Raw genomic sequence first — 22,644 nt, 5'->3', positions numbered from 1 at the left:
TCCCTACTTTATAGTGTTCTTTGGACGAAAATAAATACTTAAGTTAATACGTTTGGACAAATCTATCTTAGACAACACAAAGTTGTATTTTTTTAATAACGTAAAATCATATTTCTCAATCATGGGGCGATGGGAGTGAGTTATCTGTCTAGTAGCGCTGACTCCAAATGTACAACAATCCTTAACACCATGACTCGGAGATTCCAGACGTGATCCTGCACCTGACGGAGTGGACCTGCATCCAGAGGCACTTAAATAAAAACAGTTCATTCAGAGACCCGTCACATGACCTGCTTGAGTGCTCATACATGTATCGGCCGGTCGTCTGCTTCCAGGAGGGATGTGGCGGGGTCAGCGTCTCGCTCCTCCGTTGCACATGTGCCCCTGAACCACAAGACTATATAGAAAAGGGGTCACCCCAAGGTTAGCGCCCATCAAAGACTGGATTCTATTGGTCGAAGGGCCCTTTCGAAACTTGAAGCGGCTCTCCCCCTTCCCTTAAAAAAATCCCACACCAGTGGATTAGTTCAGTCACTGCTTTTTTTTTCCCTTGACCCCTCCCCTCTTTTTTTTTGCTCACCCGGATCCATTGTCATGAACCATAGACCTAGACGTCTGCCGGCTTTATGAGCCTTGTCACCCCCTCGACCATCATAAACAATGAGACGTACTGTCTGGCCTTAGCTCAAACACACACTTTACGCTCCGATACTTTTACCTTACAGTGAGAATACATTATAAGATTATTTATATATATTTTTTAAGTTTGATCCAATTGTAAGAACATGTTTTTTGTTAAAGATAATGACTTTTTTTTGTTATTATCTTCAACAGGCAAGATAATGACAATTTAAGTAAGTAAGTAAGTGATTTATATTTGTAGAGCGCTTTTCCAGACCAGGGTCACAAAGCGCTTAAACAATCAAAACAATATTCAGTAAAGTATATACTTTAAAGATCAAGAAAAAACTGATAACATAACAGGAGTTCCAGGAAATCAAGTCTGGGAAAGCAATAATTATTCAGTCAACAGCAATGACTCAGATTATTCGATTTGCCCCTCAAAGTAAATACTTTTTTTATTTGGGTTTTCCTACGCCCTTGAACGCAACACATCCCCCTCTCACGCTTCACCCTGCTTTATCCGCGACTCTGATTGGCCGCCGCGGCTGTCACTCGCAGACGGGGGGAGGGGGCGGGGCGTGAGTCCGCTGTGCCTGCTAGTGTAGTAGAAGAAGCTCTGCTGCTCTCCTCGGCGGAGGACGAAAAGGAGAAGAAGAAGAAGAAGAAAAAAAAGGAGAAGAAAAGCACAATGTTTTCTCTACAGGAAACTATCCTCGCCCACGACCACAACTAACGCCGCGTCGAAGGGTTTTTTCCTTCCGAGGACCACCATGGCGTGAGACTCAAGGGGGGACAAGACTAGTGCGAAACTATCTGGAGTTACTGGCCGCGGCGGGTTCTTTGCTGCCTGGAAGTTTTTCCCCTTCCCCTTCTCGTCGTTCCCCCGTCGGGGGGACCTCCCGACGGTGGCGGTGGCTCTCGACTCGGAGCGGTGTCCCGGCTTGTCCAGACCCATGCAAAACCTAACGGCCTCTGGCGACCCCGGGAACTCCAATGTCACCTGCTCCTGTAACTGCACCGCTTCCCAGCCACAGGGAATGGAGATATGTGAGTCAACCATGAGTTGCTTTTTTCCCCTTCTTTTTTTCTGTCTATTCTGTCTGACCTCAAAACATGCAGACGATCCTAATCCGTGTTCCGCGCACACTCCTGGGCTGCAACAAACTCGGGTGTCGGGAGGTGTGAAGAAATATCGCCACATCGTTAATATCGCGTTCATTTTTGATACGGTATCGATATTTAACGGCCCTCAGTCGCTTTTTCCCCCCTTTTACTGTCAAATAAAACCAAATCATATTTTCTACTTTATATTTTAATTCAGTGTCTGTTACATAAAAAAATATATCGATTTTTTATTTACAATAAGTAAGTAATTTGTAATGTCATGATGTCACAACGCAATGCGTTAGTGTCTTCTCGTTTAGACTATTGTAACAGTTTATTTTATCTAAACAAGAAGGATCTGTCTCGCCGCAGTTAAACCAAAACTCTGTCTGCTGCAAGAATTCTGAGCCGCTCTAGTAGAAGAACTCACATTTCTCCGATCCTTAAAACTCTTCATTAGTTTCTTTCAAGATGAATTTTAATAATTCTTTCAGATCCATTCATGGTCATACCTTCCATCAGTGATCTGATCCAGACTTACATCCCAGCTCGGGCTCTGAGGTCTGTGGATCAGAATCTACTGATGGTTCATCTGGTAGAACAACTCGCGTTTCCCCCGATTCTTAAAAAACTGTTAACTGGCTGTCAGTTTTTATTCTTATTTGTGCTTTTCCCTGATTTTCTGGGACTCCTGTGTTTGTCTTAAGCATTGTTTTGTTTGTTAAAGTGCTTTGTGAAATTATATATTGTATTTATATAGTGCTTTTCCAGACCAGGGTCACAAAGCGCTTAAAGAGTCAAAACGATACTCGATAAAATATATACTTAAAAGGTCAAGATGATATCGAGAAACGATAACATGTAAATACTCACTTCTCTTGTTCATTCTTTGTGTCGCTGTTAAACTTCCCGGCACTCATTACATCCTCCGCAGCTTATAGAAACAAAACAATCCCGCCACATCGTGGCGTTGACTGAGGACGAGAAGATACATTAGACTTCCACCAGCATTTAAAGCCAATTGTTTCAGTTTTCGAAACAAATGCAAAGCGAAATTACGACTTCCTCAGAAGCCCGAATCGAATAGTTCCGGTGAGAGTCCATCACCCGTCCGTCATATTGTTAGTTTCTACCCTCGTTTTCTCAGAGCAACTTTGATACTATTCAATGAAAGTGTGAAACCCTTAGGTTGTTATCATTAACATAGGGAAACACTAAATCCTGCAAGATCACGCCAATGACTGAGGACAAGAGGATACAGTCCTCTCCAGCTGCTTTTTAAGGCGACGCTTGGACATATATTGGTTTAAAAAACAGAAAGAAGTTGCAATTTTCCGAAGAGTCATTTGGTCTGTAATCTGACAGTATCACAAATATAGCGTTGAATGTACAAAATGTCGCAAAATATTAGTACTATACTTAGTATATATAGTGTGAAGTTGAGATTCGCCAAATAGGCTTATGGTGCCGACTCTACAATCTGACAGTTCAGAACCCTACTTTTTTTTTTTACTAACCTGACTTGGCAAGCTAGCCCCGGTAACAAAAGTACCTTTTCCTTTTCTCCTCTGTATTGCAAATTATCGTAACGTTGGCTCTGTATCGTGATGCGTATCGTATCGCCTAGTCGGTATGCTGCCGATAAAACAAAGTCTATCTTCAAGCCTTTTACCGTGGTCAGTAGTAAGCATGCATTATACACTTGAATCTGTTAGCATCGGTTGGGTAGTTATTCCCCCAAAAAAGCTTATAACTTCAATGATTTTGTTTAAAGCTATCTCTTAAGCTTTGCAGACGTATAAGATGTTACGACGCAGATGCGAGTCACCCCAGAGGGTTAAATAGTTCTCGCTGACAGGAAACACTGGAACAGGACTAGTGTCTGCCTTGTGAGCGGCCCACAGAGAAAACTATCATTATCAACCCTGCCCACTATATTCACTGCAGATGTTCCTTTAAAAAAAAACAAAAAAAAACTCTAGCTTGTATGACAGGAAAGAGATTGAAGACACACAAAAAAACGGGGCAGACATGTCAGCAGTGCAGCTGGTTAGATTTCTAATAAGGCAGCCAGACAAGAAGGTAAAAAGTGATAAGGAAAGGATCGTCCGAAGCCAGACAGGCAGATATATTGGCAGACGCACGGACAAGCTACAGACAGACTGAGTTACAGTTATGTGTAATTTCCATCCGGCCGAGGCCAAGAAGCCTCGGCAACGTGAGGTGAATGCAGGATATTAGATTTAGATTTGGCAGCGGCGCGTGGATGGATCCGACTCCACACTGTAACCAAGATGACTGTCTGGCAAGCAGATGGACCAGTGCTCCACAGTTCATTACGTACAGCGCTGTCGTTGTAGCTCCGAGCCCTGGGGAAGATGCACAAGCGTAAACTGGACACAGACAGATGCATCGACGCAGCTGAGAGTCTAATGAGATGATCCAGTGGAACTGTCTGTGACTTCCAGACACCGCTCGTGATGATGGATAGTTTGCATGTTTAATGTTTTTTTTTAAGAAACATTTCTTTCGGACGTACCTACTATAACCTACCGCTCGGGTCCAAACCAAGTGCCAGGCGAGTGTTTTCACAGCCGCCCCCCCCTCCTCCTGTGCAACCCTCCCAAGTTGAAGTGACATCCATTCACAAGCGGTCTGTGTCCTACTGTAGTGAGAGCCAGCTTTGAATGTAACTCCTGTTTGTCAGCGGGCTTGTCTCGCAGACACTACAAGACTGAATAATGTGGGATCTGCTTTGATTTTTCTTTTTTTTTTGACTGAAGGAAAGAAGCTTTTTTTTTTTTTTTGGTTCCTCTGAGCGGGCGGTCTCATTTGTGCTTTATTCATGGAGGCCGATGTTTTAAAAGGACTATGATAATGAAGGGATCACACAGAAGAAATCATGTCACTCCCAAAGACCACACCTCAACCTACGACTGGGGCTGTGTGTTAAACTTCTGTTCTTTTGTGGCACCGATGCTTCGTCTTTCCAGTGCCTAGTTTTGATAAATACACACGATAACAACTTGACAACGCTTGGAATTATCTGAAGGAAAACTAATAAGTGACTTGGCGAAATCATGAGCAATGGGGTTGGAAGTACACACACTTTTTCATACTCATTTGTGCTTGAAAACTTTCATGAAACTCAATTCATATTGTGATGCATTGCATGCAACTATATTTTCCATGATCAACATATCACAAATTATTTCTCTAGGCTTGGTTATTTTATGGTTTACAGTTTAATAAAATGTATTCTTTATAAGATAATTCGATTTTTCTTTTACAATTAGCAGGCAGATGCATTCATAATTATTTCTCCCACTGCTAAAGGAAAAATTAAATCTTGGCGATGACTGAGGATGAGAGGATGCATTCGACTCCAGCTGCTTTTTAAAGCTGATGTTTTGACATATTTTGGTTTAAAAACAAATGAAAGCAGTTACGACTTCTTCAAGAGTCATGTGGTCTGTAGATTCTGCAACACCAGAGTCAAGTACTTGGACAATACTACAAACGTACTGTATGCTTGTTACTACAGTATCACATTCTATTGTATTGTTAGCCCTCATCGTCAGAAACACACCGTGAGAAACTGGTAACTTACTTTAAATCGGTTGATATAAAAGTTTATTTTAGTAAATCTAGTGTGATGGATGCATATATCCTTGGAAAAATTCCTTTGGGAAATTGGGCGAAAGTTAAAATGTGTTTCCCTCTTTTTTAACAATTGCTGCTGACTTGTGGTCTTGAATTGCACCAAGGACAGTGCAAGGACACATTTCTATCTTTTTATAGTGTTGTGAATTTTCTTCTGGTTAAACCAAAAGTCTTGTGTTCTCAGTGTTATGCAGCTGTCGGGGCATCAAATGCCTAGAGTCTTCTTTTTCTTAAAAGGGGAATAACTATTTAAGCTGATTTAATTGTTTGGAGGTGATGATGCAGAGGCTGTTTGGCCAACGGCCCGCAGTCACAGCGACTTGTTGACTCGTGCTGAGACATGTACATAAATTGGTACATGGAGGAATCTGCGTACTTAACACTGACTCCTCCTGATGTTGGTCCTGAGCCTCCAGCTGGTGTTTGGTTTGTCAGGCTCACCTTCATTGTTTGCAGTTGATCCTGCAGCCGTTTTGTCTAATGATTTGCATTGTTTTAAAGAAAGACGAGTACATATGGTGAAGTACTACAAGGTTTCTTGAATTTCAATGATGACCCGTTGAACTGCAGAACCATTAAAGTACAAGTATAGCTGATCGTAACAGAAGTTTTGGCTAAAGATGGCGACTACGATATTGCTAAACCAAAGTTGTATCTTATCAACCGTGTATAGTTTGTATTGTTTTTGGGTTACAACCACTTCCCTTTATTTTGGATTATGGGGGATAGCTTTGGTTACAAGTCTCTGAGTAGGAGAAAAACTAGCAGATGGTGTTAAAGACACAGTGAGATGTATGTTTTGTCTGCACCAGAGGGAATATCCCACTAGTTTGTTTTCTTATACGTCCTATTCACAGATACACACACACACACATACGTTTATATATTAGTAGATAAAGTATTGTTCGAGAAGGCTAAAACCTTTTTTCTTTTTACCTCAATTCTTACTGATTGGAATAACAACAGAACTCCTTGAATTATTGAATCCTTTATTCTATATTTGCCCATTTTAGAGATGGTTCAGACTATCGGCCATTTCCTTGCTTCTCTACAGTGTCATCATCTACCCTGACACTTTGTTCGCCTCCTGCTTGCTGCTGCAACACTTCGTCGAGGCCTTATATGGTATATGTTCCAGGACTGTCCTTCATTACCATCCTCCAAGCCAGCATACTGTAGGTCTTGTTCCCTCACTCGTCTCCTTCTGGCTTTATTGCTGGTGTCACTGCAAGCGTCTTGGACTTAACCCACAACTTTCAACTTGTTGTTTTGGCTGGTTTCTGGTTAGAAAAGTATGTACCGGATGGTGTGTCTTATAATTGTATACTAAACTCCAGACAGAAAATGATGAATCAAAAAACACTTTCCATCATGATAGTTGTCAAGAATGCCATTCTAAAAGTTGCGTTATCAAGCCCAGTTTAATTGGAAATTGTACTACGTCAGTTGCCACTTTATGAAGGTTTAAGTATTTTCTCCATACATATCTCAGCAAGCCTTACATTGCAGAATGCTTAACCCTTTCAGACTTTTGCATCATGGTCCCCCAGTCACATGGACTTCCTTTGTGTCTAGTTTCGCACACCCCCCACACTCCGACAGACGCACAACCTCTTGCCTTTAGTATAACAAAATGCCCTTGGGACCAGGGCACATTTGTAGTCCAAGAGGCCATCCGTCAAGTATATGTGTCGCATACGACTATGGGGGTCGGTGTACTTTTTGTTTTTGTGACTGGTACATTACTCGTGTCTTGCTACTTCAGGAAAAAAGACGTTGCCTGATGTTCGTAAGGTTTTGTGTAATGCTTTTATTTCCCTACTAGAGAAACCATGGGATACAGAAATGATGACAAATCCCTGCACTTGGTCCTCTGTTTCATTTCAATTTTTTTTTTTGGTTTCATGGCAACGCTTTCAAAATGATTGCATTGTTGTGAGACCACTGATGGGGCTCGGTAGGATCACTTTGGTAGAGCCTGGTTTGAGGTATTGAGGTGGCATTAATATTCCTACACCAATTTTATGCCAATGTCATAGCACTAAAATCTGAACAATCATTAACATTTGGTCAGTTTGCCAGCTGTTCGCGGAAGTGTGAACAATGAATTTACCGTCTTCACTGACCGTGCAACTGCAACAATGGTAGACGCTTTGATGTCGGTTGAAAAATGTGTGGCTTGTCTCTTTTCCAGTAACTGAAAACTGCAGTAGGGGATATTAGTCTATCAATTTTCCATCTGTTATCCTGGTAATCATGTTGAGCTAGGCACGAAAAAGCCACTCTATATATTACCATAATGATACTGTGATTGCTCAGCTATTGGCAAGTGCAGATCTGTGTTTTTTTTCTCCACTAAAACGCATCTACAATGTAGACTTGAGTACAACACTGTTGCTCATTTGTTCGACAAAGCTCTTTTACTCGGTAATTGGATGTCTACTGCGTCGTATCAGACTATACATTCATATGCATCTTAGTTGGATGAGATTCGGGCTTGTATAGGTTTATTCCTTCTCCCCAAAACATGCATATGTCGAACCCACAACTTCCAACTATGCTGGTCAAATTTCTAGAAGTTTAAAGAATGGCTTCTTGCTAGTTTCTCCTCCTGTTTCTGTTGTCCCCGTTCTCAATCCTCCAGAACCTGACCTTGCTTTACCCCTGACCTTCCCAAAGGAAATTACAAGAACAACCCCCGGAGCAGAGATAAAGACACGGACGAGGAACATCCTTTCTTCTTGTAATAAATTAAAAAGACAGAACTCTCCCAGAGTTCAGTCCGTGGCTTCCTGCTGAGATTTAATTGTGCGTCTCTGGCAGTTGTTTTGTTTAGCGGGGCAGTCCAAGTCACCCGGTTAGTTGGCTACATTGGCCACATAACGCTAGAAACGAGTGATGTCGACTGGAAATTTTATTGTTAAAAAAAAAAAAATGTTGGAATCGGGTTGCACATGACTTGTGTGGGAGTGGGATAGACGGAGCAGAACCACTTCCTGATTCAGGTCCACCCACCTTCCCCTCCTTATTAGTGATTCAGAGGGGCTGTCTGATTTTTAGTCCCTCTCCCTTCCCGTCCAGACACACGAGTCAGACAGCAGTGTCTGATACCTACCCCCCATTCACTCCTGGACCTCCCCCACCTCCCTCTGGCAGCCACCAGCTGACCCCAATCAGACATAGGGTCTGTGCTATTGTCTGGCGCACACACACACACACACACACATGCACCCCAACTCTCCTATGTTGGGCGGAAGGCAGGGGACACCCCGGACAGTTTGTCTGTCCAACAAAAACCTTTCACCTGTTAGGTCATCAATGAGGGAGAAGCCCACGTGAGAACCCTTGTTTAGTCTCAGGCCCCTGATCCCATCATATATATTTTGTTTATTTTACCAGGAATGAAACTGCAGGACATGAAATAACATGCATTTAAGAAGTTTCTTTTAATTAAGTTTACTAGTACAGATTGGAATCCAGCAGGATCTGGAATCTCTACTAGTACAGATCGGAATTCCAATCTGTACTAGTATTTTCCAGATCTATGACCTGGACCAGACGGCTGTCCCCATGGTTACAATGTGTATTGACAGAAGGGTTATCAGATATTTAGAATATGAAGTAATTCACCTAGAGTAGTAATGGTGAATGTAGGCTTACCTATGCTAACATTTTAGGTGTAATTACAATATTCAGATCCCAATACAGTAGTAAATTCCAATCTCTCTCTAGTAGAGATTGGAATTTACTAGTAGAATCTGGAATCCTACTAGTACACATTGGAATTCCAATCTGTACTAGTAGGATTCCAGATCCTACTGGATTCAAATCTGTACTGTGACATATATATACAATTCCTTTGTCACTAATTTGTCGTTTTAGGGGAAAAAAGGTTTTTGTTAAGCAATTTAAAATGCATAACTACTTATTTTTTCCCCCTTGAACATGGTTTAGAATGCTCTAACATGTTTCACAAAGATGGTAATTTCTGCTGAACATTTTGCATCTTCATATCTAGGAACTTGGAGACTGTATGGTTTGAAGTAAAACATTCAAATTACGCGGTATTTCTTATAATATACATTTCGGGAAAAGTTTAATCAATAGATGGAATAATCGATAATATACCCCTTGTTTCATTGTTCTATGAATCACTCTGTCATGTCTGAAGACTTATTTGGATACAACCTTGTGCGATTACTTGGAGCAGCCACCGACTACTAAATCATGACTAATTTGAAAAGATTTAAGTTTATTTTGAATGACTGATTTTGTTCAAGGAAGAGTCCGATGAAAGCAATTGCATTTTTGGGTTTTTACCAAATTAATCATGGCGTACAATGCCTCTAGTGACCTTTAGCCACTTTATTTTTCAACTTAAATAGAAAATAAGATGATTATGAAATAGGTAAAAATCTAGACTTGACCTCCAAATGACCTCTGAGAACATTGCAAAGAACATCTGAATGCAAAATGTACTTGATGAAAAGCCACAGTCTCTGTCCTTTGGCATATTTTCATTAATTAAATCGCGAGTTTAGAATCTTCCTTGATCCAAAGAACTGTGAAAACTTTCTTTATCTTCAACTACGTCAGCGTTTTGGTAAAAGATGGAGATACGGACTCAACTAAGAGATTCATATCAATACTCTATTATTTCAAATATTAGTTGCAGGACTACTTTTTTAATCTGGCGCCGTCTTTCACATCAGGTTTATTAGCTTCTGGCCGCTAACGACTGAGATTAAGGTTCCACATTGAGCCGGAAATTTTCATGTGAATTATTAATATAGGTCATGGTCACAGCATCCGCCTTGGCCCATCCCAACACTGTCCCACCACACTGTTGTCGCTTTTCCCATCTGTTGGACCGGAGCTCCGGGTCGATCGCCCACACGGAGACATTTTATCAGGAATAGTTGTCAATTCCCCCATGTTTTCAAGAATTCATCCATGAGGTTCTCTCCTTTTGGAGGCAATAGTTCTTCCTTAATACCCTCAAACTGATATTACCCTGAAATCGGAGTACCACATTTTCCGGACCATAAGGCACACCAGATTACACGGTGCATGATCAATTCTTGAGAAAATTAAAGGATTAAAGCTGTACCTTGTAGTCCTGTTTGGAAATGGATGCGTTTCTGTACAGGATGAGATTTTGGATTCGCAGGAGAATTCTTTTTACAATAAATGGCTGCCTCTGTAAATGGATAGATAAATAATGAAATTGTGTTCATGTGAAACCAGAGTTGGGATGAGTTTATCTGACGGCATGTTGAACCGAGAAACAAAATGCACCGTCAGCATTTTATAAATGGAGTCAAGCAACAGCTCCTTATATGACTGTATTGTGTATATGTATATTTATTAACCCTTGTTGACATGACCACAGCATGTCTTAAGGTGTTTCTTGAAGGAGTCAGTAGATCCCGATCCTGAACTGGCAGCCAGTGAAGAGTTTTAAGGATTGGGGAAATGTAAGTTCTTCTACTAGAGCTAGTCAGAATTATTGCTACAGAGTTTTGTATTAACAGCAGGCGAGAATCCTTCTTGTTTAGACACTAAAATAAACTGTTACAATAGTCTAAACGTCAAAAACGCACGGATTATAAGATCCAAATCGTCTTGCGACATAATTTTCCTAAATTTAGAGATTTTTCTCAATTAAAGGAAACAGTTTCTGGTCAGTTTTCTGCAGTGTAGTACTAGAGACACGTCTTTGTCAAATAAATAATACATTGTAATAAATACATAAATAAAATAAATACATAATACATCCTCAAACTAAAGTCAAAGTATTTGATTCATTTCCAGATGAAAGAAACCTAACCTGCGAAATAAAGTAGAAATTCCTTAATAAATCCTTTGCTTATTTAGCTATCAGCTTTTTTTTTTGTCCTGTTAAATAAGCCGTAAACCTCTATTCATTTTGCAGTTTTCAACTTGAGCTGAACTCCCTCTGCAGAAGCTCTACTGTAGGAATAGTTTGGCATGTGAAGCAGGTTGCTCCGAGTGCAAACAGGGAGTTTTGAGGGGGATGTCGGGCTATAGCAGGAAAGAAGTCAAAGCCGCAGCTCGGGTAAAGACGGATGTCAAATGAGTGTACCTCAGATTGTTTAAAATAGTTTTCAAAAAAAGCTTGCTAAATCTGCAAGAGAATTGGTGAGATAATGGAATTGGCTCAGCAGACTTGATGTACAAGCCTTGATATAGACAACCTTGTATTTACTCCGTGTATAATCCATAAATGCTCAGATTTGTATCTAGAAAAAAATACATTTTTTTAACCTCAAATCACTCACCTCCTGCTTAACCCATTTTTTTCAATTACCCAAAGATTTTTGTCGTTCAATTTAATAGGAGTCACATTTATTCTCTGAACTTTCATATTCAGGACATACACGAGTCTCATCTTCTTTTCTTGGATTTTCCTTCTTGCTAGTTCCCTCTCTGTTCATATCAAAAGCCCATCTTTTAAAGTTAATTTCTAACAATATATCCACATCCTCATCGTTTAAATATGTAACTTTCCTGCTTTGCAACACTATTATCAAATATGAACCCCAGATATGCCATGTAGTGTATGTTATGTATATTAATCACATATGTGATCTTAGAAAAAATTGAAACATCATATTTGAATTTAAGTTATACAAAGTTAAAAAAAAAAATAATAATAATGTAGATGGAAGTTCTCCCTACATGTAATCTTTTATTTTTCACACCTAAAGAAGGCACAATACCCTTGATGAATGGACAATAAAACAAACAGGTTATCACCATGAAATGGATTCAATCCAAGGAGTGAAAATGGAAGCTCCCGCAAAAAGGGACTTCAAAGTCGTCTAAATTGGCAAAGCTTAAACGTTGAGGACAAAACACGATCAATAACGGGCCATGAGGGGAGTAATGACTAGCTGAAAAACATTAAATTATTAACTACAATAACAAGATCAAAAGGGAAAAGTAATTTAAAGAAAACCCCCCGACAAATGATTCACATCAAAACTGAGTAATGGAAAAAACGTGGGCAATGATGTTATTGTTTAGTTGAAAAATGTGTTAGAAAGTTTGAAAAAAGGAAAAGTATAATATTTGTCCACTATGTACACGACACATGCATGTAAACTGATGACAACTGACAAGCTGAGAGCTCTCCTTATGTTTCGCTTTCAGCGTTTTTTGTGGATAAAGGAAATAACCCTTAAAGGAGCTTTATCTTTTTTGCAGGAGAAGAAAACTTGCCAGTCACAAGGTTTACTTCCCCGTCTCATGACTCTGTATCTAATAGTCACAGTGAAAGTCCATCATCAATCGTCATGTTCTTGATCGTCTTCTCATAAGAACTTTAATGCTTTTAAATGTGAGTGTGAAACCTCCTGGTTGTAACATCTACATTCACATCGCTGTGGAATCACTAGGGTGGAAAATATTGATATGGTGATATGTCGCGTTGTTCTTTATCACGATACTGTAGCGATATTCGATGGCACTGTAAGGATTTTCTTCCAAGTCATATATTCTTTTTTTTAACATTGTTCTTTTGTGGTGTACAGTTCGATTCAAGTATGTTTAAAATAAGATAATTGTATTTTTTAAATGTTTTAATTCAGGCTGGTTGGTATGACCAAGGTTTCACATCACTGTTTTTAAATAAAAAATCATATCAAAACTAGGCTCAAAAGTTTCCTGTGCAGACACTGTGTTGTTGGTGTGCAGCAGGTGTGAAATGGGTCCCCCGCTGGACGTTGTTTGGCCTATTCAACGGTATATGCGTTATATGAAAATTTCATATAATTTTCAACTAAAGACTGGTTTTCCGTACGAACCGTCAACTTCTAGCTGACTTCCAATGGCGACATTTATCATATCCTCTCCAGCTTAAGGACAAATGAAATCCTCCGAGATCTTGGCAAAGACTGAGGACGAGAGGATACAGTCGTCTCCAGAAGGCTGTTGTTTGGGCATTTTCTTTGGTTTCAGCAGAAATGAAAGCAGTAACGACTTTATGTCAAGTAATCCAAAATACTATGATATCCCTGTTCCCACAGTATCAAATATATCATGTCCTTGTGGCCGCATCGTGATACTCGTGGTAGATTCACGTAGACACACCCGTAGGAATCGCCACAAAACGCCACTCGGCTTCACGCGAGTCAAGGGACTACGATGCAGATAGAAAGTATGGTGTTACTTCATCATTTCGCTTCATCATTTTGCCAAAAGCCATGTTTCTCTTTTGGGCAATAAACAATCTGCTCTGCACACTTAACTACCCTCCCCTGTGTTTCAACCTCCTCTACCTCCGCCTGATTTATTTGCACTGCCATCCCACCCCAGCCCACTAAAGTCTCAAATACCACAGACACTATCACTTCTCTTCATCTTTTCTCCCTGGCTGAATCTCTTTCGCCCATTTCTGTTTTTACTCTTCGGCTGCTCCTTTCCCTTTTTTTTTTTTCCCTTCCTTTCTTCATATTTTCCACTGTTGCTGGCAGCTGTTGCCGAGCGCCACACAGAGGTTCAGCCTGCGGTCACGGCCCGGTGTTCCGACAGGGGGAGAGAATTTTAAGATCCCAGCATATAGTTCCCTTTATCTTCGATTTTCTTTCCTCATGTAGACACACGGGTTGAACTATCTCTAACCTTCGCACACTGGGTCTTACTTCTCTTTTGCCCTCCCTTTATCACTCCTTTTCTCTTCCTCCCTCTCTCCCCTGTCTGTGTCTCACGCTCCTGACTAATCCTGCCTGCGAGGCATTGCTTCATGGTTGTTAAGCATCTCAACCTGAAGGGTGGAAAAAAATGGAGCAAGGGGAGGAGGTGCTAGTCATCTGCCGAAGTCTATTGAGCAACTTAAATCGCGGTTGTTTTGCTCCGTTGGCTCAGCACAATTGGACTGCATGTGGAAGACATGTGTACACCCCTTCATGCGAGAGTTTGAGGGAGGAAAAAAGTGGGAGACGAGAGGGCCAGGTTTTTTTTATGGCCTCGCAGGAAAAATATTCCTTAAAGATGCAAAAGCAGATTAAGAGGCGGATTGTCAACTGGTGGGATCAACGGCGAGAAGATCATACTGGCTAAAGGGTAACGAGTTATTGTAGTAAAAGGGTACCATGGTCTTGGGTACAAATCTCTATACATATATTGTATTATGTTATAAACTGCAATGTAAAATTGTGAGCTCAGCAAATGCAAACAACAGAAGTATAGGAACTTCCTAACACCATAAGTGTTAGGATGCACTTTGTCTATATGTCATATTTTATTTTTATTATGTGCGTATTCTTTATATCTCAATAAATTGAACATACATTTATTTTTTTTCTATTTACAATTTACATTTTTATGTTGCAAATAAACCTTGAGCCGCTAGATGGCAGCAGTGGTGCTTGCGTCCTCCGCAGTCGGAGGAACATTGAAATCCTGCGAGATCTCTGTGATGACTGAGGACGAGAGGATACAGTGACTCCAGCAGCTTTTTAGAGCTGATGTTTGGACATATTTTGGTTCCAAAATAATGAAAGCGGATACGACTTCGTCAATAGTCATGTGGTCTGTAAAATCCGCAACACAAGTACTGGACAATACTACACATATATACTTGTTACTACAGTATCACAACACCAGAGTCAAGTACTCGACAATACTACACATACAGTATATCCTTGTAACTACTTTATCACAACACCAGAGTCAAGTACTTGACAATAGTACACATACAGTATATACTTATTACTACAGTATCACTATATATTATATAGTTGCCTGTTTATGGTGATGTGTATCCTATCACTAGATTCTTGTCAGTACACATTTGATAAATGTTTGCAGTGATATTTTAAACATGGGTGAGAAAATTTAAACTAAAAAAGTTTGTGAGAGTGTGTGTTTTCAATATGTGTTCATCAGAATAAAGATTTGTATAGTGATTATATATTACTATGTAGTGTAAGTGTGGGAATTTGTGGTCTTTGGTCTCTTCTTGGTCTTGATGGTTTCTCTACGTCTTACCCCGCCTCGGCCTGCAATGGTCGTCTTGAAGCTTGATAAACGCCGTTTATTTTCCTGCTGCTTGATTGGTCACAATATGGCATTTGAGATTTTGAGTTCAATGTTGTTGTGTATTAAATTATGTATGACATCATAATAATATTGCCTCAGTGTACCGGGCCTGAACGTTGGAAAATAATGAACCCAGAATGCCAAGAGTAGTGGATGCTATAGAGGGAAATGGATTCTGTTAATGCTTCTTATCCAAATCTAAAAAAATGAAAAGGTTTGTTGGGGATTCTTAAAATATGACTATCTGTCTCAGCTCTCGTGTTCCACCCACAGGATCCTGTGATGTCTGTTTGACTTTTCACAACAGTCCTAAAATTTGTAGTTCATATGCGGCATTCAGTCTCCATCTGAGGGAAATTAAGAAATATACTGTTACAGTAAAAATAAAACGGTAAATAAGCCTCTCGATGGGGGGGGATGTGTACATGAATGCCAGCGTTACCATGCCAGGAACCAAACAACAAACAAAACCCACTCTCCTCTTCCTCCGATCTTTTTATTTTTTGGTGTGTTGGTGTGTCGAGGGGAGGCAGAAGACGTCCACGCTTTGCTGCTTGTCTGCCTTCAACATCTGTTTGCCTTCAATCAGGTTTTCGTTCTACATGCATCTCTTCCTCTGCTGGCTTCTTAGAGCTGACGTATGAGCCAGCATCACTAAAACCCCATCTCCTCTTTATCTGTTAGATGATGTTTGACGCTCGCTTGTGCCATATACGCTGTGTGCTTTTATTCATTTGTGTGTTTGTTTATTTAATAAGACCACATTTGTCCCGGTTTTACCTTTTTTGTAAGCATTTCCATAATCTGTCCGTTGTTAAAGCCATTTGTGCTGGTATGACGCAGGCATGTATCAACTAGCTTTCTATATTAAATATTTAAAATTGACTTTAAATGGAATTATTGTTATCCAGAGTTGGCGAAGTCTGTTTACATATTTTTTCTTGCATCGTTCAACCACATTTTATAAATAAATGTGTAGTTGTTTTGCGATTTCTATCCCATGCGCTGCCTTTAGCTACATCTAAAGAGATTTTCATTGTCGGCTAAGATTCTATTGATGCATTTGTGGTTAGCGTTTGTCCGTCATGAGCCTGAAGAAGTTGTCGGATCACTTCCCTTTATCTCTGTGAAAAGATCTTTCACATGACTGTCTGATGCAGGGCCTAACCAAACAAACTAGAAAACCACCATGACTAAGATGGGGATCTGAATGTGTCATAATCGCCCATGAGTCTCATGCAAGTCTGGTCTGATCGAAGCCCGGCTCATGGTTCTCTCTATGCCACGATTGAAAAACATATCTCTCTTTGATGATGTTTACAAAACAGTCTAGTGCTGTTGCATTTAAAAGAAAGACACTTTTGATACCATACGTCCACAGGTTAACTGGTTCAACTTGAACCCCGAATTTACACCTAGGATTTGGTTAATTTTTTTAAAAATAGAATTAAGTGCACAGTCTTTTAGATCTAATAAATATATATTTTTGAATTCATACATTTAAGAAAAATGCATTTTACAGCAACAATTAAAGTTGAAATCTTATCAGCTTCATATAATTTGTTGGGCTCCAGCAATCGATTCTAAAATACGTTATTCTGTCAATGAAATTAGTAATTGTTAAAAGAACTACTAAAGCTTTAATATCAAACGGGACAGAAATTAGCCGTATCTAAAGTAAAAATAACGAGTAAGTAATCAAAAGTAACCTATAGTTCATCTTGTTACTGAAATTCTTAATTTTCTATCAACCCAAGAATACCAATTTGAAATTTGGTGAAGTTTAATTTAGTAAACGTTTGTCTTTTGTGATTTAAAGCACTTTAGCCGTTTCCACGCAATTGAACTCAATCATATTCACCACTCAATGAGACGCAGTGAACGTTTATTTGTCTTGTTTGTAAGCTCGGGTTGGTTAATTAAAAGACAATTAGCCTTGTTTTTATTAGTCGTAAAATTAGCAATAAATGTTTAGTTATAGTTATCACCACATAAATACCATTTACTTTGTATTTTGTCTTGTTTTCTTTAAGAATGTTTGACAACAATTGGTCATAGATTTGGTTGAAGAAAGAAATATTGTTGAACATACTAAGTACAGTCTTACTTAACTGCGCGTATATGGGGGGCGTAATGTTTATGTATTTCCTGCATGGCACAACCACATGTTACCCTCTAGCCAATCACAGATAGTATTATTATATCCTGGGAGCTTGCCACTAAAATATATTTTGAGGTTGGTTGATAATGTAAAATTTCAGTCTTGCTCAGCCTTCATTTTGAGTTGGTATGTCCGGTCTTTTTTATTCGTAAGTAAGTAATATTTATTTATAAAGATCTTTACAAAAAACCTTAAACATCAAAAACAATACACAGTTAAAATACATGCTTTAAAAGATCAACACACAGGAGTCCCAGAAAATCAAGGAAAAGCACAAATAAGAATATCTTCAGATGTTTCTTGAAGGAGTCCGTTGATCGTTCCAAAGCTTAGGAGCAACAGTCTGGAAGGATTTCTCTCCTCTGGTCCGGAAGCGTGTTCAGGGACCATCAGTAGATTCTGATCCAAAGACCTGAGAGCCCGAGCTGGGGTGTAAGTCTGGATCAGATCACTGATGGAAGGTCTGACCATGAATAGATCTGAAAGTAAGAACCAGGATTTTAAAGTTGATCCTGAAAGAAACTGGCAGCCAGTGAAGAGTTTTAAGGATCAGAGATATGTGACTTCTTCTACTAGAGCGGCTCAGAAGAGCGATCGCCATCTCAACATTTAGTTTATCAGCATATCAACCATATTTTTGTCATTTGGTAACTTCCAATTCTGTTTCGAGTACTACTCAATCATCAACGGGTCAAAGTGAAATCTTCTGTAGGTTATAGGACACGTGTAATGCAGTACTTACACCCTGACCCTGGCAGACTTTCTCTCTCACTCTCTCCCTCCTTCTCTCTCTCTCTCTCCAACCCCGACATTAGTCTGACCCTCCAGTCTGGCCCAATCACTCAGAGTGTAGTCAGTCTGGTATTGTAGCAGTGGAGCGGGGTGGGGGGTGCACCAGTGTCTAGACGCTATCCTGTCTGTCTCGCTCTGATAATGTATACACACACACACACGCACACACACACCGACACACCTGAGAGCCTGCAGACTAGTGTGTGTTTGTTTAAATCATTGCTGTGCCGTTTATACTTGCACCAATGTTTATTTCATTCTTGACGTGTCTTTAGGGGAAAGGTGAAAGTACTGTATGTGCGGCTCGTATAGTGGTTATGAGTCACTTTAAATATTTGCGTAAAAGGGACTAAATACAGTTGTTTAAAGACGTTCTTTTGGATTGAATGAAACATATTTGTAGCCATGACATTCTTAAAGTGATCCTACCGTGCATACTTCAGGAGCCTTTAGGATTATATTGAGTTTTAACCTTAAGTATTTGACTAAAAGAACAACTACAGCTCCAGAGGATAGAATATTTCCTACTGCCTGAAACGATTTTTTTGACCGCAGTCCCCGCTAAGAGCTGTACACGCCACTGCTTGTTCGCCAACATTACAACAGAGACATGTCAATTTAAATCTCATCACAATAAATACAAGTTTGCTTAAATCAATTTATCGTCCGACCACACGTGTGGCTCGCAAGTATGATGCGAGTAACATACACGCTAATGAATACAATCATAGTCTTAATTACAAAGTTGTTTTTGATGGTAGACGTTGATTCTCTGAGACTCCTGTGTTCTTCTCAGTGTTATCTTAACCTTTTTACTATATATTTTATTGAATATTGTATTGATTGTTTAAGCGCTTTGTGACCCTGGTCTGGAAAAGCGCTCTTCAAATATTACTTACTTACTTACGTCTATCGAAGTATTTTAGATTACTGAATGGTTACATTTTAAAGTTGATGCTTTTTTAGTCAATTTATTTCTTAAGCATTTAATTGACTTTTTTAATTCAAACAGTTTTATACTTTGAATTCGTTTTTATTTATTAAAAAATATGTTTTATTTAATCCTTGAATTCAATTATGTTTTTGGAATAATTCAATAAAAAAATATATTATTATACATTTGTAGTCTTATAAATTAAATGTAAAAATGTTGGCATAATAGAGCCTCCATGATTGGCGGAAAGTTTTATCAAGTAAGTAAGTAAGTTCCATACTCTGGGTTTTTAAGCATTGAGCTCTTTTTCAAAACACAAACAACATTTCAATAAAAAACAAAGTTGAAGTTAAATTCAACCATTAAATCTTCTGACTGCACTGATATACTTGTATCTATCTCATGACTTCCTGCTTCCTAGGAATCATTTATGGCGTCAGCACATGTTTTGTCTCGGTTCCTCTTTTTTTACTCTTCCCGAAATGTAGCTCAAATTAGCCGAGCTCTTGTTTTGAACCACAGACTCTGACCTGTCATGCAAGTGAACGGGAGAAGAGGCCACCGTGTGCACACTCTCCACTGCAGAAGATGAAGCACGACATCAAGTGTTGGAGGCTCTAATTTGAGTGTTGGAAGTTACAGGGGAAGTGCATTGGCTGTTATTACGTTGTTTTTTTTGTTTGTTCCCTGAACGCCCACAGAGTGTCTGCCACATCCCTGCTAACCTCACGTCATCGCTCTCCAACTTTTTTTTTTTTTTTCCTCCCTTTCTTTTCCTATCTTCCGAGCACGCACGCGTACACGAACGTGCCTCGCTCCTCCTCAGGGTTAAGCACGGCTAAACTAGTTCATTTATTTCCATTGAGAGGCTGGCTGTCGCAGAGGGAAGGGGTGTAACTAGGTTGATATCTGCTGCATGCTGTGACACACACACAGATTTCGGCAGCAGAGAAAAACTGTTGCTGCCAGGCTGATACCAGCCGTCTAGACATTGCACAGCACTTCTCCCGGGGGAGTTAGAATGCTGCATGCGCACACATTAGATTGCTTCCTTTTTCCCCTTCTCCGTGAGCCTCCATCACTCCCCGTGACACCGCGAGCATGTGTGCCAGTCGGGTTCCTCGCCACGGCGGCTCCGGGGCCTTGTTGATCGCCGGCACCATGCCGAAGGGTTGCCATGACGACCACAGTGGCAGAAGACGGCCTGTCAGTGCATGTGTGTGCCCAGTGTCGTGGGCAGCGGGCTGTGAACCCAGCAGGCCTCTAGCTTGGCTGCAGCTTCTCTGGGGGACTCCACGGAACAAGTTAGAGCTTTTTTTTAAATTTTTGTCTGTGTGAAACAGAAACGGAGGGGTGGTGGTGATGGTCGGCAGGTGGAACTGCAGTCGAGGAAGGCCGTGCTGCATTTCGTAATGAAACGTGGTTGACTGACAGAACGTGGTCGCTGAGTCACAGGAAATGGGAAATGACTGCGAAGGAAACCGGCCAACCGAGGCTGTCCGTGTGTAGAATAAGGACTCGCCTCCTCCTACTTCTAATACACCAGTTACAAAACTGTTTCTTAAGAAACTAGCTTTGAATTCACTGCAGAGCCATCCGGATTAGGGATGCAAATGATGGATTCATTGATAAATCGATTAATTAATCATCTTGATATTATTGATAACCAGCTATTTTTTTCTGATAACCTGAATTTCACCGGAATAGGTTCATTCTACTGTATACATAGCATAAAATGCTATCCTTATGATATAATCCTTACGTTATAAAGAATAAATGCAAATCATATTCCATAATAAAGATTTATTCTGGGCTCACTTGAGGGCAGCGAATAACATTTTGGTATCAAACTATTCTGAATAGCAAATATCTAAATATTACACTCATCTCTCATCTGTGACATTGGAAACATTAATACAGCAGCATAAAATAATTAATTCCTGAACAGAAGAATACAATACTATGTAATAGGGCTGTTGTATTGTCAAGAATCTGGCGATTCATGTGTGACGATACGATATATTGCAGTACTGTAGGAAAAACTATATATATTGTTTATTTTTCTGGCTTTTACTACAAAGAAATGAGCAAATACTTTCTCTAATCAAATGTGAAAGTGTTTGTAGGAACGTGCTTCTCAAAATATGAGCAACAAATGTAAACTTATATTAACATTAAATTACATTAACAAACAACCTGGAGCAACATGTAATATTAAGTATCTGTCAGTCTTTTATATATTTTAATAATTATTATATATAATAATAATATAATATTTTATAAAATCATTACATTAGTGATCTACACAATTTAAAAGTAAGAAAGTAAACCTTTTAACGGTATTATGACTAAACTAAACTTGTTTAATGTGTTTTTGTGTCATCATCGATCGTCCTGAAGTTTGTGAAATTTAAATTTAGCGTCACACACACGGAACTCTGCGCTGTCGGCCTTTATTTAAACAGTATTAAAAATAAACTAGCAACAAATAAGCTGTCACTAAATGGAGTGTAGAAAGGCCTCATGGCAGTAAGGTTGTCACAAGAACTTATACTTTGGTACCAAGTCGGTACCAGCAAGCATAAAATAAGATACAAGCTTATTTTGGTGCCTTAAGTACCGAATACACATGTTCTTGGTGAAACCCATGGAGGCGCAAATATATCTATGTATATGCGTGCGCTATGAATGCCTCTTCGAGTGTAAGTAAGTCATTTGTAAATGTTATTTGTAAAGCGCCATGATCGCATGTTGGTTTACTTTATATAATATGTACTTTAAAGTAAAGATTTCGTTTTTTAACTGTGGTATCGGAAAAAAATGACCAGTATAGGTATCAACTACTGAAATTTTGGTATTGTGACAACCCTACATTGTGGTAACTAGCTGCAGTTCACAGTATAGCTCGCGGCTCATGCTTGGCAGGGCTCACGTAAGCCATAAAAGTAGTTGAAGAATCGCCTAATCGGCTGAGCAAGTCTGCTAAAAAACTGCTATGTTTAAGTCATAAATCAAGAGTTGAGGCCGTGCTAGAGGTTTTGTGTGTCTGCGTTTGTGTGTTGCCAAATACCTAGTATCCTTAAATATCTGAAGAATGATCCATTAACTATTTTCCAACGCATGTTCTTTTCGGGAGTCGTGCTCGGCACCGCGCAGAGACAACTATTTGAACTCGACAAACATAATTCATTCTTGCAAAGTGTTGTCTAACTTACAGGTTTGTTCACATTTGGCCCCTCTTGCTCCTTTTCACTTATTCAAATGGGGCCCTTAAGTAATAGTTTGGAATAGAGGTGTGTAT

At 39.7% G+C, this 22,644-nt stretch overlaps 1 protein-coding gene across 1 annotated transcript in view; it reads left to right on the top strand.

The window, feature by feature from the left end:
- The first annotated feature begins 1,239 nt into the window (after positions 1–1,239).
- LOC148067750 (low-density lipoprotein receptor class A domain-containing protein 4-like) overlaps positions 1,240–22,644 on the top strand; it is a 35,382-nt gene continuing 13,977 nt past the window's right edge. The window contains exon 1 of the mRNA XM_087806573.1: positions 1,240–1,671. Within this exon, the coding sequence (XP_087662699.1) occupies positions 1,578–1,671 (94 nt within the window). The 5' untranslated portion in view covers positions 1,240–1,577. The remainder of the gene's footprint in view (positions 1,672–22,644) is intronic.

This window comes from Callionymus lyra, chromosome 13, assembly GCF_982586985.1.
Source record: "Callionymus lyra chromosome 13, fCalLyr1.hap1.1, whole genome shotgun sequence".
Lineage (NCBI taxonomy): Eukaryota > Metazoa > Chordata > Actinopteri > Syngnathiformes > Callionymidae > Callionymus > Callionymus lyra.
The sequence above is the reverse complement of the archived record's forward strand: the minus strand, read 5'-3'. Positions and strand labels throughout refer to the sequence as shown.